We start from the raw sequence: 19943 nt of genomic DNA, 5'->3' as shown, positions 1-19943 counted from the left end.
TTAAGGAGACCTCATAAACTGACAGAACGTGGACAACGAAGTCTTGGAGGAGGTGTGAAGAAACCCCATACATCATCTGCCCTCGTACAGCAGATCTCAAAGGCCATTGGACATCCATTAGTACCAGAACCATCTGTAGGGAACAGTGTGTGAAGGGTTACCATGGACAAGCTGCACACATCGCAGCGGCGCCTGCAATGGGGCTTGGAACGTCGGACTGTGAGTGGAAGCTGAACCATGGTACATTATCCTCTGGTCAGATGGTGGCACTTGGGTATGGCTATTGTCTTGAGAGTGATTTCCACATGACTGCATCATCCCAACAGCGAAGTTTAGAGGAGGGTCTGTTAGGGTGGGCAGGGGGGTTCTGCTGGGAAGGACTGGGGCCATTGGTTATAGTGAAGTCCACCATCACCACCAATGGATTGACATTTCGGACAATGTGGTATCACCTACTCTGTGGCAATACTTTGGTACAGCTTTGTGTCTCTACAGACCTGACCGAGCGCCATGTCATATGAACATCTATAAACTTCATTGGCCGCCCAAAGTCCGAATCTCACTTCCATTGTGCAGCTTTAGGACAAACTAGGACTGCTATATCCATGTTCCCACATCATCCCCTTCACAGCACTAACTAAAGCTCTGGAGGAATGGAGAATACGGGCATTTAAAGAAAGCGGCCACAGAGAGTTACTGCAGTCATTGAGGCCAAAGGCAGCCGAACACCGGACCAAAAAATAGGAATGAAATCCAATCACCTTCTATGTGCATCCAAAATCTATCAACATAGTGTGTATGTACACAGTGACTCCACCAGCAGAATAGTGAGTGCAGCTCTGGAGTATAATACAGGATGTAACTCAGGATCAGTACAGGATAAGTAATGTATGTACACAGTGACTCCACCAGCAGAATAGTGAGTGCAGCTCTGGAGTATAATACAGGATGTAACTCAGGATCAGTACAGGATAAGTAATGTATGTACACAGTGACTCCACCAGCAGAATAGTGAGTGCAGCTCTGGGGCATAATACAGGATGTAACTCAGGAACAGTACAGGATAAGTAATGTATGTACACAGTGACTCCACCAGCAGAATAGTGAGTGCAGCTCTGGGGCATGCCCCAGAGTTAGTGTCTCCTTTAATGACCAGGTGCACACAGCCATATTTTTGGGCGGCATGCTATCATTGCCTAGACAGCAGCATTATAGTCTTGGAGGGACGGAAATTTTTCCCAAAGACCCATAGTCCACGTAAGAAAGAATGGTTTAAGTCACAAGTCATTGACCACTCGACACAGTGAAAGGCAGGTCCCATGGACAGATCAACTTTAATGGAAAGCCAATAAGACCCAACAGTATAAATTCATCTGAAGAACCCCGAAAGCTACGAACAATCTCCTCTCCCAAGAGCTAGGGGTCTACACAGTGCAGCATTGTTCTATTGCTTTACCAACCCTCCTTCCGTGGCCGGCAGGGCATGTTGGGAATGGTGGTCTTACAACAGCTGACGAGGCACAGGACGGTCTCAGGGTTACGTATCCGGGACTCGAGAGTCGCTTCCCAATTAGTGCAACCTAAAAAGGATCCCCCGGCTGCTGGTGCATCATATATTTCAGTACTCCATATTAAAATGACCAGAAGGAAATAAAGTAACATTTTAATCCAGGAGATTCGAGAAGCTATAATAGACAATAAAAAAACTCCAAAGAGCAGACGTCTACAGGAACCAATCAGATCACATCTTTCATTTTCCAACTCGTCCAAGACCAATGAAAGCTTCACACCGATTGGCTACTTTGGGGAAACGCATCCACCTCCCCTTAACTGAACTCACTTTCACACATGAGACGGCTCATAGTGTTCTCATGGATTCCGAGAAAAACAAAAACAGGGATTTTTTTTTTTTTTTTTACTTTTTTTTGGTCTTTCTTTAATATTTTATGTTAAAAATACAGCAAAAAAATATGGAGTTCAAATATGAAAAAAGAAAAATACTCTGCACGACACCGAGTGCAACATGGCCTCATCTCTTCTTGTTCGCTCTGGCTCCTCTCGTGTTTAAAGGTCCGCTGCCATTTTCTGTGCCGATGGTCCTCAATTGTTTATTAGGGCCAAAATCATACTGGAAAGACAAATGTGAGAGAAACACGTTCAGAAGAGCCGGAATAGACGGCCGAGTCTACAGATGTACTTACTGGATCCCAGGAAAGGGAAGCCGAAAATGGCGGTTCCCTGTGCTGGGATTAATGCTGATTTCTAGAACAAGACAGCCTGACACTTTCTGTAGCCACTAACTCCACAAACGGGGCCTCCCAGGCAGCGACCGCAGGATACAGCGGGATCGGAGCGGAAGCCGCTAATCCAGCCCCTGTGTAGTGGCCGGTGCTTGTGATTGCAGGCTGGATTTTAATGACCGCTGTGCCTGCAATTACAAGCACTGGCCACTACACGGGGGTTGGAGTAACGGCCTCGGCTCCGATGTAGACCGGCACAGACAGCGGGTGCAAACCTGAAAAAAACCTTTAATGCAAAAGGACGTAAACTCAAGTCCTGTGGATTGTACTGGCTCAGAAGTGACCCTCCGCCATCACAGAGCGGGAGCCGACTGTGACCATCAGCTAGCCTCCCGCTGCAACAGTGGGGATGGTGAGAACACTGATCCCCACTGTTAACCCCTTACATGCTGTCATCAATGTAGTATCCGGCGTGTAAAGGGTTCACAGAAACCGTGTGCTTCTTCAGCCCTGCGCTATGTAATCGCAGAGGGTCGATGGGTTATACCAATGGCGTACAGAGCCAGCCACGGCCTGCGATTGCCATTGTAAGCGATAATGCATTGTAGTACAGAAGCTGCCGAGCTTTTCTGGCTGAAGAGGAATATAAAGAAAAAAATAGTAATAGCGATTTTTGGTATTGCAGTAATTGCACCGGCCCAAAAAAAGTCACATCATTTATGCTGTATGACTAAGGCTGGATTCACACGAACGTATATCGGCTCGGTTTTCACGCCCAGCCGATATACGTCGTCCTCATCTGCAGGGGGGGGAAGGATGGAAGAGCCAGGAGCAGGAACTGAGCTCCCTCCCCCTCTCTGCCTCCTCTCCGCCCCTCTGCACTATTTGCAATGAAAGGGGGTGGGGCAAGGCCAAGTTCCGAGAATTAGCCCCGCCCCAGTCCCACCTCTCTCCATTGCAAATAGTGCAGAGGGGCGGAGAGGAGGCAAAGAGGGGGCAGGAGCTCAGTTCCTGCTCCTGGCTCTTCCATCCCCCCCCCCCCTCCCTGCAGAGAGAGACCATGTATATCGGCTCGACGTGAAAACCGAGCCGATATACGTTCGTGTGAATCCAGCCTAAAACTGTAAAAAACATGGCAGAAGTGATGTTTTTTCTTCCTGCCCTCCAAAAACATTTATAAAGCTTTACAATACATTATATGTTCCCCAAAAACGGTACCAATAAAAACTACAGCTCACCAGACAAAACGCCCTCTTGTGGCCAACAGAAAAATAAAAGTTATGGCTTCTGAAAATCCCCCCCCCAAATAGTTGTAACCTCAGGGCTAAACCGGGCCGTGTCCTTGAGGGACCTTCCAGGCAGGACAGATTATTCTGCAACGGCGATGCGGAATGTGCCGTCCCCGAATCATACACCATAACCCGTGTGAGATATGAATGGGGTCATATATGTGAGCGATTTTAAATCGCGGCATGCCCTAACTCTGGGTGTTCACTTGGAACATAGTTTTCAATGGGGCCGGAAACTACGAGCATCACACGCAGCGCAATAGAGCGTACTGTGATTTAGTTCTCTTGCGTATCGATACAGCGTCCACACGCCGGTGTGCATGGAAGAATGATCGTCCATTGACTTTCTCTGCCTCCATTTACCGCATATCACGCAGTAAAGAGACGCCCGTGAACACGAGCCATAAGGCTACCTCCACACGGGCGAGCGCCATATCTGTCCTAGAAACGTGACCAGATATTGCGCTCACCAACATGCGTTCTCATGCCGATGGTTGGCATTTTGCTGGCAAAACCGCCTCCCATCACTTCTGTGCAGTAACGATCCTGCGGTGCGTTAGCGGATCGGCAAGTGCTTACTATTGTTTTCAATGGGAAACATCGCACTCACATGCTGCGTGGGGTTTTACGGTCCCATTGAAAACAACGGACGAGGCATTCCGAGGTCTGACGGCCGGTAACAGATGGCGGAAGCACCGCCCACTCACCTGTACAGGTAGATGAAGAAGCACAATAGATGGAACCCTAGTTTGATCATGGCCTCTTTCATGTGAGACTTTAGTTGCCCCCGGTTGTGGATCTCAGTGGGATCAAAGACCCCCAAATTCCCACTTGGCACCATAATGAACCTGTAGAAGAAGAGAGAAGTGGATGTAAAGGAAACTCTTCACAAGGGAGCCGCATGTGTATCAGCTTAGTTGTATAAATAGATGTAAGTTCTGCGCAGATTTAATTCCACAATAAGGGCTCATGTCCACGGGCAAAATGTGATTTAAAATCCGCAGCGGATCCGCACCCCATAGGGATGCATTGACCACCCGCGGGTAGATAAATACCCGCGGATCGTCAATAAAAGGCATTTAAAAAAAAATGGAGCATGAAAAATTCTGGACCATGCTCCATTTTCGTGCGGGTCTCCCGCGGGGTCGGCTCCCGCGGGCTTCTATTGAAGCCTATGGAAGCCGTCCGGATCCGCGGGAGACCTAAAATAGGAATTTAAAGAATTTACTCACACGCAGCGGACCGGGAAGCTCTTCTCTTCCTCACGGCCGCATCTCCCTTGCTTCGGCTCGGCGGATGTGCCCGGCGCATGCGCGCGGCACGTCGACGACGTGCCGGCGACGTGCCGCCGGCGTAAGGAATTCATCCGCCGGCCGAAAGAGAAGATCCGGCCGTGAGGAAGAGCAAAGCTTCGCCGCCCGCTACGGATAGGTAAATTCTTTTAAATTCTTATTTTCAGCGCTCATGTCCGCGGGGCAGGAGGGACCCGCTGCAGATTCTCTATGTAGAATCCGTAGCGGGCCCGATTTTCCCCGTGGACATGAGGCCTAAGACTTCAAATCACCTACATAGATAGAGTTGTATCATGTAATGGTCTGTGACCACTAGGGGGAGCTCAAATCAGAAGTTATATAAATCCAAAGGCAATAAGCGCCTCCCCATCCCCCAAATATAGGATGAACAGGTCAGACCAGTCAGGATGGACGCTGCAGCGCACCACGAATGATGGGAGTTTTACTGATTTCTCCACATGTCCGATAGTCCGGAATCACCTGCAGTATCGGAATGTCACTGACATGGGTCTTATACACTAACTTATCTGGTTATACAAGGAGGGGGCTGGCAACTCACCGGTAGATGTTCCACACCGCTACAGGGACGTTCAGGAGGAAGATGAACCAGTGCAGGGACACGAGCATTAATACAGATACCGACGTGTGAGCAACGAGCTCCGGGACCACCCACTGCCGGGACACAAGACCCACATGAGAATGCTGCTAGCGTGAGGAGACTCAACACATACATGTCACAAGAATAAGAAGCCCCTAAAACTTGTGTTCGAGCCCATTACCCTTCAAAAACAAACTCCCCTTGCTGGTCAACAACCTGAGGCAAAGTACTACAACTCCCAGCAAATGTTATTCTGCTGGTGGAGTCACTGTGTACATACATTACTTATCCTGTACTGACCCTGAGTTACATCCTGTATTATACCCCAGAGCTGCACTCACTATTCTGCTGGTGGTGGAGTCACTGTGTACATACATTACTTATCCTGTACTGATCCTGAGTTACATCCTGTATTATACTCCAGAGCTGCACTCACTATTCTGCTGGTGGAGCCATTGTATATACATTACTTATCCTGTACTGATCCTGAGTTACATCCTATATTATACTCCAGAGCTGCACTCACTATTCTGCTGGTGGAGTCACTGTGTACATACATTACTTATCCTGTACTGATCCTGAGTTACATCCTGTATTATACTCCAGAGCTGCACTCACTATTCTGCTGCTGGTGGAGTCACTGTGTATATACATTACTGATCCTGAGTTATATCCTGTATTATACTCCAGAGCTGCACTCACTATTCTGCTGGTGGAGCCATTGTATATACATTACTTATCCTGTACTGATCTTGAGTTACAAGGTTTTAGAAGGCAAGAAAAATGGAGGGGGGGGGGGGGGGGGGGGAATATCGCATACAGAATCCGAGGAATTGGGCACATGCAATAGATCATAGACTGAACACGAGTCAACAATGTGATGCAGCAGCCAAAAAGGTAAACACAATTCTGGGAAGCATAGAACCAAGATCACATGAGGTAATTATCCCCTCTACTCTTCCTTAGTCAGACCTCATCTGGAATACTGTGTTCAGTTCTGGGCACCCCACTTTAAAAAAGACATCGACAAACTGGAGCAAGTTCAGAGAAGAGTTACCAAGATGGTGAGCGGTCTGCAAATCATGTCCTATGAGGAACAGTGAAAGGATCTGGGAATGTTTAGCTTAGAGGGGACTTAATAGCTGTCTACAAATATCTGAAGGGCCGTCACAGTGCAGAGGGATCAGCCCTATTCTCATCTGCACAAGGAAAGACTAGAAGCAATGGGATGAAACTGAAAGGGAGGAGACACAGATTAGATATTAGACAGTGAGGGGATCAATGAGTGGAACAGGTTACCACGGGAGGTGGGTAGTTCTCCTACAATGGAAGTCTTCAAACAAAGGCTGAACAGACATCTGTCTGGGATGATTTAGTGATCCTGCACTGAGCAGGGGATTGGACCCGATGACCCTGGAGGTCCCTTCCAACTCTACCATTCTAGGATTCTACTTCCTGCATTATATAGAATAGTGAGTACAGCTCTGGAGTATAATACAGGATGAAACTCAGGATCAGTACAGGATCAGTAATGTATGTACACAGTGACTCCACCAGCAGAATAGTGAGTACAGCTCTGGAGTATAATACAGGATGTAACTCAGGAGCAGTACAGGATAAGTAATGTATGTACACAGTGACTCCACCAGCAGAACAGTGAGTACAGCTCTGGAGTATAATACAAGATGTAACTCAGGATCAGTACAGGATAAGTAATGTATGTACACAGTGACTCCACCAGCAGAATAGTGAGTACAGCTCTGGAGTATAATATAGGATGTAACTCAGGAGCAGTGCAGGATAAGTAATGTATGTACACAGTGACTCCACCAGCAGAATAGTGAGTGCAGCTCTGGAGAATAATACAGGATGTAACTCAGGAGCAGTGCAGGATAAGTAATGTATGTACACAGTGACTCCACCAGCAGAATAGCGAATGCAGCTCTGGAGTATAATACAGGATGTAACTGAGGATCAGTACAGGATAAGTAATGTATGTACACAGTGACTCCACCAGCAGAATAGTGAGTGCAGCTCTGGGGTATAATACACAATATAACTCAGGATCAGTACAGGATAAGTAATGTATGTACACAGTGACTCCACCAGCAGAATAGTGAGTGCAGCTCTGGAGTATAATACAGGCTGTAACTCAGGAGCAGTACAGGATAAGTAATGTATGTACACAGTGACTCCACCAGCAGAATAGTGAGTGCAGCTCTGGAGTATAATACAGGATGTAACTCAGGATCAGTACAGGATAAGTAATGTATGTTCACAGTGACTCCACCAGCAGAATAGTGAGTGCAGCTCTGGGGTATAATACAGGATATAACTCAGGATCAGTACAGGATAAGTAATGTATGTTCACAGTGACTCCACCAGCAGAATAGTGAGTGCAGCTCTGGAGTATAATACAGGATATAACTCAGGATCAGTACAGGATAAGTAATGTATGTACACAGTGACTCCACCAGCAGAATAGTGAGTGCAGCTCTGGAGTATAATACAGCATGTACTGTACGCAGGGACCCTTTGAGCAGGCGGCCATCATCCTGATAATAAACATGACCTATATAGTGATAAGACCGAGAATAGTGAGAAGAACAATGGCGCCCCCCACCTTATTCAGCTTGGAGCAGCAGGAGCGGGCGTTGATGTAGTCACATTCTAAGTCTGAGAGGGTGATTATCTGGGAGGCACAGATAAGGAGAATATTGCGCAGCATCGTATATGACCGCAGCGTGCAAAGTACAGACGGTCTATTGTGCAAGCAGCACAGGCTGTAGGACTGCGCCATTGTGCCGACCGGAGCCATAGAGAAGGCCATTCATTCTCCTGCCAGCCTTAAAGGAAACATTCGGCCTCCATCCCCCTCATTAGACCCCCACGAGCTCCGGGGTCCGCAGTCACGGGGCAGAGAATTCAGTACAGAGACTACTTCAAGGGCGCGTTCACACGTGGCAGGAATGCTGCAGGTTTTCGGAAACCCGCACTGAAAACCCCGCAGCATTTCTGCTGCACTATTGCGGTAGATTCTATCGCCGATTCAGCCGGCACATAGCCGCGCCTCTAACCTCCGCGTACTGAGCGATCGCTGCCAGCACCAAGAGCGCAGCGCACACTGGCAACCGCTACTGAATGCCGCCACTGGTCAGGTGATGCGGAAGTGGCCTCATCTGAACGGCGGGCACCCCATCACCCACTACTGAGCGCCGCCGCGGGTCACAGGAACTCGCACGCTGCGTTGTATTAACCGCTGATCTCCAATTAGTTTACACCGATGCTTTTCCCTCGCAGGAAACCCCGGTGGATCGTATTTACGTGCGAGAGTAGGACTTGCAATGTGCGGCGCCTCGCGCATTTCACAGAACACGGACTGAGCGCCCGCTATCGCTTCAGTAAATACGGCTGAGGGGCCGTCCGCACGGAAACACGATCATCCGTCAAATGCAAATGGTCAAAAAAAAAAAAGCCCACGAACATAGCGTTTCACAGATTCGCGAGCGAAAACAGTTTAAACGTAATCAATTATATATATATATATATATCTGTCCCACAAAAAAACCAAAAACGTATGGAGTAGGGATGAGCGCGTATACTCGCTAAGGCACTACTCGCTCGAGTAATGTGCTTTAGACGAGTATCTCCCTGCTCGTCCCTGAAGATTCGGGTGCTGCTGCGGCTGACAGGTGAGTTGCGGCAGGGAGCAGGGGAGAGCGGGCGGGAGAGAGGGAGAGAGAGATCTTACCTCCGTTCCTCCCCGCCACTCCCCGCTCCGTGTCGGCACCCGAATCTTTAAGGACGAGCACAGCGATACTCGGATAAAGCAAATTACTCGAGCGAGCAGTGCCTTAGCGAGTACGCTCGCTCATCTCTAGTATAGAGCGTACATTACAGTCAATGAGGAGCGTGGAGACGTGCGGCGGTTATTACCAGACGCTTAACGCACACGTTTTTTTGTGATCATGAAGAAAAAAAAAGAAAAAAAGTCTTGCTCCCTGTGGCTGATGACTCTGCAGCTGATTCCCCCCCCTCCATTCGCTACAATGTATCAGCCTGGAACTGGAGGAAACATTTGTAGCAACTTGTGTAAACAAGACTGTTACATTCATGGAAGCTGAGATCTAGCAAACAATGAGGAGCACTAGGGGGCGCTCTCACACACGCCGTCGGTAAAATGCTGCGATTTTAATCAGCGTTGTCGAGCGCTGGTTACTGCGGTGGCCACTCTGGGGGCGATAGGCCACTCTTGAGCGTTTACTGCTCCGTCCCGCACGCCAATGCAATTTTCGCGCACATCAGAATCGTCCGTGCGGCGACAGGTTTTTCTCTCAAATCGTATCACAATACAGATTGCGGGTTTCCGGGCGCCGTACCGCTCCGATTTTTTTTTTTTTTACCAATATCGCATTCGCTCCTGTAAAACGCAGCCAAAGGTGGATCCGAAAAAGTTCCTTTCTCTTCTCGACCAATCAGAGGGCTCAGCCAGCGGCGCTCGTTTCCTTCCTACAGGGTAACGATCGGCGCTCTACTCACCTGTTCCCAATTCTTCCGTCACTTCCGCGCTCACGACTGCTGCAGCCAATCGCTGGCCACCATGCTGGTAGCCCTGAGACGGAAGCAGTCACATGACCGGACCGGATGCGCTACCTGCAGAGGCAACCAAAGCGGCGAGAACTCGAGACGCACAAGAATTGCGCCATTTATTGTTTTACGCCTGTAGGAATAAAATAAATCTCAGCGTCGGTCTTCTATAAAGGGGTTTGTAGGGGGGTCATGCGACACGGAAAACCGTGACTATGGCGATCAACAGCTACATACAGTCACATGACAGCGGCACGGGCGGCAGCGACGGCGCGGGACGGAAGTCATACAGCAAGTATATTAGGAGATCTGTTAACCTGAAGACTTCCCTTAAAGACTGGACATCCCCTTTAAGGGCAACGACCACCCTGCAAACCCCAAAACTCCACCCACAGACAAAGGATACAAAGTACACCGCCAGGAAGATGAGGGCGCAGCAATCAATGAGGGAGAAGATGAAGAGAGCGGCCTCCATTCTGCGCCGACCTTAGAGATCACCAATCCGCCGCGCCCTCATCGGTACACGTGACCAGACAAACCGCGCGGCACGCCGGGAGATGTAGTCTAACCTTAAGAGCGAAGCCCTGCCCTATCGCTCTTCGCGCTGAATGCCGGGAGCTGTAGTATGGAGTATATCACGTGACAAAGACCTTCGGCTGCCATTTCCGCACGGTTTCCTAGGACCTATGTGACGTCACGCCACGTGACCAAAATCGTCCGTAGAAAATGAAGGGTTGTCATCACGTGATGAAAACGTCATCGCAGGTCCTTTAGAAACAAACTGCTACGTATCAGTCGGTGGTGTAAGTCTACCTCCGTTGCGCTTTATGATAGCAGTGTACTTGCGAGACGTGTGTGCGCTGCGGGCTTACGGGCCTGAAGTTGTAATGTATCAAGACCGGCGCAAAGGAGCCGACGTCATGACAACCACTTAGCTTATTAAGTTTAGTTTCCAAAGGACCAATGAAAATGGGAGGTGGGATTTGAGTGGTTGCTATGGGAACCCCTGCGGCTAGAGAGAGTTCTATAGTGCCAGTTATAAGCAGCAACCACTAGGGGGAGCTCTCTGCATACATAGTAGATGGAAGTATAAATGGCCTTTAAATCCAAGATGGCCGCTTGTAGAACCTTCTGCGGCGACGGGGATCGCTGCCTCTGAGAGGTCGCTGCGTTCGTGTGCTCTTCACCCCTTTAGGTACAGAAGAGGCTGCATGACGCACCGCAGGCTGGGGTAAATTCTGACGCAAAATCCGCAGGTCGCGTTGCGCGGGCTATTCCGTCCCGTGTGGAAGGTCCCTTTAACTAGGTCATAGATATCAGATGGGGTGAGTCCGCCGTCTGGGTCCCCGAGGCTGTATGAAGAGTTGTGCAGCGCTGTTCCTGCGGGTCATGTGACTAGCCGCTACCTTCAGGCCCGGGCGCTGATGGGCTTCACATCATAGACCGGAGAAGAGGCCGCCGTCCGCAGATCATCTCCCACTGCTGATTACTGGGGGTCCCAAGTGGTGGAAGCCCACCCATCTGATATGGATGAGCCATCCCAAGGATACTCAGCATCTTACCGTCCCAGAACCCCCCGGGCCTCCGCCACAATCGCCGTGTCCAAGTGGCATCCGAGAGGGTAGAATGGTGGACACATCGAACATGTCATGTCAATCGTACGACCCACAGAGTAACGTTAACCACACGTTTGCCGCGCCGCACGCACTCTAAATCCACACCCCAAAACTGAGGCAATTACATTTTTTTCTATTACACCCCATAAGGAAATGCTGTAGTTTTTCCGCCCGTTATACGGCACATTAGACTGCGCTGCTAAAAAATACAACTCAGCCCACAAACACGAATCAATGGGAAAACAGAATATTCAGGAGTTTTTGAAAGTAAGAAAAAACAAAAAAAAATCCAAAAAATGAACGCGTCTTTAAGGGGACCATCTAACACCATCCACAGAGACCTCCGCCAGAGGGTGGGACGAGGACGAATATATTCCCATTACTTCAGTTATTTAATAGTTTCACTGCCCCCCCAAAAAAATAAAAACACAAAAACCTCTGACAGCCCGGGACTAGAACCCGCAGCCGTGCAGCACAATCACGTGGGTCAAATTGGACCACGGGACAGACTGCCGAACCCTCCCGACCCACCTCAACTCGAGCCAACCTAAACAACCAATCACCGTGAATCAGCCAACTCAAATAACCAATCACCGTGAATCAGCCAACTCAAATAACCAATCACCGTGAATCAGCCAACCCAAATAACCAATCACTGTGAAAGACTAAATCCAAACAACCAATCAGGTTGCGAATGGTGAAGAGGTGGGGTGTAAAAGGCTAATATGCCTCCCGACCCGGAAGAGCTGTGTCCTAGGCGTGATGACGTCACATGCTCCGAGTCAGTCACGTGATTCCCTCTCGCCTGTGTAAACCGATCAGGCAATACTGAGGACACCTATACTTTATATGTGCGCGAGAAGCCGCGGCTGGCCTGGAATAGTGAGACAGGCAACCCTCTGGACACCTATGTGAGAAGACGTCATCTGATAGGCTGTGTGTGAGGCCCCCGGCTCACGTGTGAGCTGTAGCCGGTGCAGACATGAAGATTCGTGCGGTGTCCCCGGGAATAGACCGGCGGTTGAAGCAGCGGCTGGCGCAGGTACCGGCGGGTCCCGGGTGGCCGCGGAGGTTTTACTTCCTCTTCTTCCAGTTAGTTTGGAGTCTTCTACAGAGAGGGGCGCAGTGCATGCTGGGACTTGTAGTTCCTGACCAGTCCCCTGTTCTATAACTGATCCGTGCGTGCGGCACAGATATAACGTGTATGTACGCCCTCCTCCGTCCCCCATGCTTTACACTGCAGGCATCAGCTGTGTATAAGCCCCAGATCAGCGGATGGTTCTCATTAGAGACCGCAAGTGAGAGAACGTTTTCTGGTAACGTCCGCACCGGCAAATTGCTATTTATAAATTGAATTAACAGCTTGGTGGCCCATGTGACGCCGCGGCGCAAATATGGGGTCTTGTACAGCGCCTGGAGTGTAAACAGCTGTTTTGGGTGCTTTTCATTGGTTCTGCTCTCTGGGCGGGGCTCCCGGCGTTGTGCGTCTTGTGGTTTTATTTATTCTCATCTTGTGGCGATTCCAAATGTTTGTTTGTATTTTGAATATGGGAAAGGGCGCTTTAAAAAAAAACAAAACAAAAAAAACTTTTGATATCCTTTTTTTATGTAATAAGTTTTTATTCACTTATTTTTAACTTTTTTTTTTTCTTTAACCCCTTCATGACATGGCCTATTTGGGCTTAAGGACGCAACGATTTTTGGCGGATTTTCTTCTCCATTTTTCAAAAGCCATAACGTTTTTATTTCTCCGTGGACACGGCCGTATTAGGGCTTGTTTTTTGCGCGGCGAGCTGTAGTTTTTATTGGTGCCACTTTTGGGTACATAGACTATATTGTAAAACTTTCTGCCATAGGTTTTTTTTTGTTTTTTTTTTTACAGTGTTAATCATGCAGCATAAATGACACAATCCATTTTTTCTGCGGGTCGGTACGGTTACAACAATACCAAACTTCTTACATTTTTTTAATAGGTTTTTCCACTTTTCTGCAATAAAAACCCTTTTTTTGGAAATCTTTTTTTTCCCTATACCGCTGCATTCAAAGTCCTGTAACTTTTTTATTTCTCCATGTACGGAGCTCTATGGGGGCTTATTTGCGTGACGAGCTGTAGTTTTTATTGGTACCATTTTGGGGTACATACGGCTTTTTTGATCACTTTTATTGCATTTTTAGGGAGACAAAATGCTAAAAATTAGCATTTTGCCTCAGGTTTTTGGCGTTTATTTGTCTTACGCTTTTTTCCGTACACAGTCAATAGCATGTGCAACTTATTGTACGCACCGTTACGGACGCGACAATACCAAATATGTGTGGTTTTAATTTTTTTTATGCTAATATGAGAAAAAGCATACTTTTTTTTTTTTTTTTTTTTACTCTTTTAATTCTTTTTTTTTTTTTTTTTTTTTTTTACACAACTTGTGTCCCTCTGAGGGACTTACAGTATAGCACTGATGATCGCTGTGATCGCTACTGCCCTGCCATGCCTTATCGCTTATACAGCGGTCACAGGCTATGGCAATACAGGATGCCAGTGTCTGGCGTCCTGTTGCCATGGCAACCAGCCAGGCTCTCTGCAATTATGTCACAGAGGGAGCGCGCTCCATCTGTGAACCCCTCCCATGCCGCGATCTACATAGATCGCGGCAGGGAAGAGGTTAACAGCGGGGGGCGCATCTCCGATATATGATCCCGCGCTATCCCCAGGACGTAAGTTTACGCCCTGTTGCGGGAAATACCCCACTGCCAGGACCTAAGCTTACACCCTGGAGCGGGAAGGGGTTAATCACTCAGAGCGGCGCTCTTTTTTTCCCATCAGATTAGCCCCTCCCCCACCACCTGCGGAGATCGCTTCTGATGTTCCCGCCAATCCTGAGAACGCGGAATGTGATGGTTTCTGATTTTAATCGAACGCCGGCGGTTATGATGTGGGCGGAGCTCTGAGTTTTCTCCCTTTCTGTCTTGCAGTATTTGAGCAGTAACAGGTGTGGCGGTTACGTGGACCTCGCCGCCGTGGCTGCCGACCTACAGAGCACCTACAGGTAACACACGTGTTCTGTCCATACATGATGGTCCTTCTAGGTCACATGGAAACGGCTGTTGTGATTAGACCCTACTATGTCATCTAGTAGGTCAAACCGTGCCTGTGATTCAGTCGTCGCGGCGAGCCCCCTGTAGCAGTCAGTAGATGGGGGGGTCCGAAGAGAAACCGTACTGCGCTACTCCCTGTATATGGGGGGTCCCTCGGTTCTTGTGAGTCGTTATTCAGAAAATACTTCGTCCCATCCATCAGGCGCCCCGAAGCGTCATTAATACAACACTGAGTAACTATGGCCGACCTCTCTTGCGCCACTTTTCCCGCGAGGCGCTGTGTTCTACATCCCGCCCCTTCCCTCCTCGGTTCGCCGTCTTACAACTACTTGTGTTTTATCTTCAGTGCAGAATACGGCCGAAGGAAGCGGAACGCCTTCAGAATCCAAGTGGAGAAAGGTGAGGCCGCCCGCAGCGCCCGCGGTGGTTGGATATTATCTTCTGGGGGAAGAACCATCTTATGGTTGAAGCAATTTAACCCTTTCCCACCCCGGGGCGTACAGTTACATTCTGGGCGCACAGGGTTTGTATGGGGTGGGATCAGGAGCCAATGAGATCACAAGGTGCCGTTCAGCGCGCATCATTAAGGGGTTATGCCAAGAAAGGGCATGATGTTGGTCCAACTGGTGAGGCCCCCACGGATCATGAGAATGGGGGTTCCGAGGACCTCCTCTTGAATGGAGAGGCCGTCGCGCCTTGATGCACGCTGTGGATTGGTAATTGGACACTGCATTCTGCTCCCTGATTGGCCAGCGCTTCTCATGTGAGCGTACATAGTCAGCCATTAACAGGTTAAAGCAGGGCCCCACTACAAGGGCCGCCGCCGATGGGGAGGATGGTGATCCGTAAATCCGAAATCGACGTCAAAATCGGCAATGTGTGACCGTAGCGGCGCAGCTTGTTGGGAGTGACGGGTGCGGCGGGATCTGTTCGCGCTGCTCGCTATACGTGTTTGTTGCGGCTGCGACATTTTGCTCATGATGTACAGAACGTCATCTCCCGTGTTCTAGACTTCGTGTTTTATGCTTTCCTCTAGTGTTTAAGGTAATCTGTGATGAGAATGACGACGCCGGCGGTCTGGAAGAAGCGCATTTGGCAAAGCGGGCGAGGAGAGGGACTGGCGGGTAAGTGAGCCGTGATACAATCAAACGTGCCTGTACAGTCGTGAATGGGATCCTCCAACTGTGGTGAAACTACAACTCCCAGCATGCTCTGACAGCTGCAGGTTTTACACTGCCAGGTTGACTTAGTATCTGAGTGCCGTACATTATAACCACATCCTCCTCTCTTACTCCTGTGTAGGGATTTGGAAAGCCCTTCTGATGCCTCCACGGACACGGACGACTATACAGATCAGCCGGTGAGTGCGGCCGATAGGAGGTGAAGTCGTCATGGTCTGCCCATAAGAGCTGGCGCTCTATAGGAAAACGAGTGAGGGGCCTGTCGTGCCACTAAGAGCTGATGCTCTATAGGAGAGCGAACGAGAGAGGGCCCTGTCGTGCCCCTAAGAGCTGACGCTCTATAGGAGAGTGAGCGAGAGAGGGCCCTGTCCTGCCCCTAAGAGCTGACGCTCTATAGGAGAGCGAGCGAGACAGGACCCTGTCCTGCCCCTAAGAGCTAACGCTCTGTAGGAGAGCAAGCGAGGGAGGGCCCTGTCCTGCCCCTAAGAGCTGACGCTCTAATTACAATGGCTCGAATGAGAAGTAGGTCTCGTAGGGGCAGTGAGTTCCACAGAACAGGTCCAGCACGGGAGAAGTTCTGTAAAATGTAATAAGGGAGGATGAGGGTTGTGGGTCGCCGGCTGAGAGTGCTAGTGGGCAGGATGGAGATGTCTAGCAGCTCACCCCATGGCTTGGTGACTCCGTGTATTAATCAGTTCTTTGTCTTCTAGTCCTCGAATCACTTGAACAGCTCGCTGCTCTCCTTGTACCGGAAAGGAGACACCCCCTCCAAAAATGAGGCACCCGACACAAGTACACCAGCTCCACCCAAAACCTCCCGAGCGGAGGCAACGGGGAACTCCTCGGAAACCCGAACGTCCGGTGCCGGATGGTTCATTGACAAGACGCCCAGCAAAGCTGTAGAGAAGAACATCTTCATAGATCTGTGTAACGACGGAGAAGACGGAGCGAAAACCGAAGACAAGGAGGTACCAAACCAGTGATGTCACTGCGACGGCTGTGGGCTAATAAGGTTAATTTCACGCGGGCTCTTAGCCGCGCAGGAAGATCCGCAAGTGGAGACCTTGCATCGCATTCGTGTGCACCTCGCACGCCATGCAATGTATCCTCCGGCCTGGTTAAAAACAATGGGAGCAATATGTAGGGTATATGTAAATGAGCCCGCGCACTGCAATGAGACCCCCCCCCCTCCCCCCATGCACTCATCCACCATCCGATTGCTTCCATAGCAGGTAGGGCTGAGAAGAACGATCCTCAGGCATGTCGCCTTTTCCCTGTCTTCAGCGCCACGTGTCTCCAGGGGGCGGGGCTTCTAGACGTGTCCGGCATGCAGCCCGTTGGGTATGTCCAGTAGATGTCTGAAGACATTCTTCACTATTGCTGCGCTGGTCTCATATGGCGACACGGCTGACAAGTATTATCGCCAAATGCAGAATCCTGGACGCGGAATCACAGGGGTTTTTTTTTTTTCATTTTACTCCACTTAGTTTTTCGGTACATTAAACAGAACCGCTGCAATGTACGACTCGTCCCGCCAAAAACAGCAAGCCCTCAGACAGCGAGTGATAAATACGAGTGGCAGTGGGGTGGAGAAACTGGAAAGGGGGAAAAAGTGATTGGAGGGGCTGGTTATTAAGGGGTTAATTGATTAACTTTTGAGCTTAAATCTGCCCTGATGGCGGAACGGCCTGAAGATCCCATAAGTTAGTGTCTTCAACAAACTCTCCTCCGTTCCCTGCAGCAGTCGGTTGATACGTCGCTCTTGGAGACAGAGAGGAAAAAGTCAAGAGCAAAGAAGTCGCGGCGAGGGAAGGCGGAGTCCAAGGAGGTGGATGAAGACATAAGATCTGCGCTGATGAACAGGAGAGGTGAGAGAGGAGGGGCTTCAGTAGCGTTAAATGTCGCCCATAACCGTACGCTCCGCAGAGGAGGGCAATGATGCTTTGGGCATCACTCTCCATGCTCCCTGCTCAGCGGGTTTCTGATATGAAAATGAGTTGTGAAGCGTCCAGTGGGCGGCTCCTATGCTGAGACTGGTCCGCGCTCTTCCCCGCCCCCTGCTTAGTGATTGACATCTCACAGCATCGCTCAAGCAAACTGGAGAGGTCAACGACTAGGTGGGATTTAGGCCAGATGAGGGGTTGACATCGCAGACCAGTCTGAGGCGCCCATTGGTTGGTTCGAACAACACTTGCATACCAGGACATCGCCGATTCCAGAAAGCAATGTGAGTGGAAACGAAGTAGAACTGCGCCTGTCTTCCTTAGCTTCACCTACAGTCGGCGTATGTTTATGCGGCGCCATTACTGTGATAACTACATCCTGACTGCATAATGTAAATGAACAGCTGATGGCCTGGTGTGGCGCATAGTGGTAAGGCAGTAGAAATGCAGTTCTAAGCTCTCGCTCACGGCCTGAAGCTTGCGGGTTCAATCCCCGCGTGCTTCAGGTAGCCGGCTCAGCCTTCCGAAGTCAATAAAATGAGTACCCAGCTTGCTAAACAAATTACCTGAAAGCGCTGTGGAATAAGTTGGCGCTATACAAATAACAAGTCCCTTCCTTACTTAGATGCCATAAGCCAGCTCCTCAAAACATGGAGTGTCGATGGGGTAGCTGTAGAGATGAGCGAGTATACTCGCTAAGGCACGTTACTCGAGCGAGTAGTGCCTTAGCCGAGTATCTCCCCACTCATCTCTAAAGATTCGGGGGCCAGCGGGGGTGACAGGTGAGTTGCGGGGGGGAGAGAGGGAGAGAGAGATCTCCCCTCCGTTCCTCCCGGCTCCCCGCCGGCCCCTGAATCTTTAGAGACGAGTGGGGAGATACTCGGCTAAGGCACTACTCACTCAAGTAACGTGCCTTAGCGAGTATACTCGCTCATCTCTAGTTAGCTGCCATGCATGGATGTCTATTAAGACCTGCTTGTGGCAGGATGTAGTAGGCAACATTGAAAAGTATTATTCTGCAATGTAGAAGTCAAGTGGCCCCTATGGGGACTACGAAAACATGTTAAAAAATAGGTTTAATAACATTTTTAAAACTCTAGAAAAAAAAATTTAACTCACCCATAGCAAATCCAAGCAGTGGTAAAAAAATATATATATACTGAATACCAGAATTGCCGGTCATCCCGCCTCCCAAAATGAATTGGGCAAAAATGAATCAAAAAGACTATATATGTACCTCCAAATAGTTGTAATAAGAACTACAGCTCACCCTGCAAAAAAAAAAAATGGCGTTCTCTCACAGCCCATTTAAGAAAAAATAATAGGGGGTCAGAAAATGGCGACAAAAGTTTGTTCAAAAACCCTTTTGGAAGGTTTGTAAAACGAAAAACTAACATTTGGTATCGCTGTAATTCTACTGAGAGCTGCAGAATAAGGATGATGTCATCCCTACTGCACCACGGGAGATCCTCATGTTCAGTCTTCTATTTCCGAGTCTGCGGATGCGCGCTCGGCAATTTTATTTTTTTTTCTTCCCGTGGATCGGATGGCTTCCATTAACTTCAGTGGAAGCCGTCCATGTCGGATCCGCGCTGAAATGGAGCGTGCTTCGTGGTTTGTTTTTTTTCTCAGCAAATCAGATCCGCCCGTGGACACTGGGCCGAAGAACAAAAAACCGACAAATGGCTGAATTTTTATTTATTTTTTTTGCTTCCCTCTATTTAATAATTCAGAGGTTTTCCACCACACTAAATAGTAGCCGCGGCTGGAAAGATAACAGCGGGGAGGAAAAAACAAAACAAACAATTAGCGTTGAAGGGGTTAATAGTCATCGGCCCCCTGCTTTCTGTTTGTCATTAGGATACATCTATGGTTGTGCTGACTATTGATGTAGATTGTACAGATGCAGCGATTGTTAACATGACTGCCGCGTCACGATAACGCGGTTTAGAGAGTTGGCGTATACGGAGGCCGAGTGATAATGTATGTGAGGCTCAGCGACGGCCGCTCTCCTGGCTTCATATCAGGGCTGTCAAATTCCTCTCCACCGAGGGCCACCTCAGCATTCGGGGGCCGTGTATAAGGGCTCATTCACACGGGCGGATTG

At 49.2% G+C, this 19943-nt stretch overlaps 2 protein-coding genes across 3 annotated transcripts in view; one reads left to right on the top strand and one right to left on the bottom strand.

Annotated features, from left to right (window-relative positions):
• Positions 1-1309: 1309 nt before the first annotated feature.
• CNIH4 (cornichon family member 4) lies at positions 1310-10557 on the bottom strand. Its single transcript, XM_066595159.1, has 5 exons — positions 10413-10557; positions 8043-8111; positions 5381-5493; positions 4237-4377; positions 1310-2128 (listed from the first exon to the last, which is right to left on the bottom strand). The coding sequence occupies exons 1-5, from the start codon at positions 10479-10481 to the stop codon at positions 2101-2103; spliced, it is 420 nt and encodes a 139-aa protein (XP_066451256.1). The 5' UTR covers positions 10482-10557; the 3' UTR covers positions 1310-2100.
• Positions 10558-12399: 1842 nt separating this feature from the next.
• The window catches only part of NVL (nuclear VCP like), a 37165-nt gene continuing 29621 nt past the window's right edge, over positions 12400-19943 (top strand). The window contains exons 1-7 of one of the 2 annotated variants that reach the window (XM_066595158.1): positions 12400-12664; positions 14590-14663; positions 15059-15111; positions 15749-15836; positions 16015-16072; positions 16604-16861; positions 17638-17761. In XM_066595158.1, the coding sequence (XP_066451255.1) occupies positions 12605-12664; positions 14590-14663; positions 15059-15111; positions 15749-15836; positions 16015-16072; positions 16604-16861; positions 17638-17761 (715 nt within the window). In that variant the 5' untranslated portion in view covers positions 12400-12604. Of the gene's footprint in view, positions 12665-14589; positions 14664-15058; positions 15112-15748; positions 15837-16014; positions 16073-16603; positions 16862-17634; positions 17762-19943 lie in introns of both variants that reach the window. The other variant, XM_066595157.1, reaches the window with a different exon arrangement.

This window comes from Eleutherodactylus coqui, chromosome 3 (assembly GCF_035609145.1).
Source record: "Eleutherodactylus coqui strain aEleCoq1 chromosome 3, aEleCoq1.hap1, whole genome shotgun sequence".
NCBI lineage: Eukaryota > Metazoa > Chordata > Amphibia > Anura > Eleutherodactylidae > Eleutherodactylus > Eleutherodactylus coqui.
This window is presented reverse-complemented; position numbering and strand designations above follow the sequence as displayed.

Coding starts and splice junctions, on each gene's coding strand:
- CNIH4 (XM_066595159.1), bottom strand. CDS start 10,481: ATGGAGGCCGCTCTCTTCATCTTCTCCCTCATTGATTGCTGCGCCCTC. Junction 8,112..10,412: donor TCTTCCTGGCGGTGTACTTT/GTATCCTTTGTC, acceptor TGTGCCTCCCAG/ATAATCACCCTCTCAGACTT. Junction 5,494..8,042: donor GCTGCTCCAAGCTGAATAAG/GTGGGGGGCGCC, acceptor GTGTCCCGGCAG/TGGGTGGTCCCGGAGCTCGT.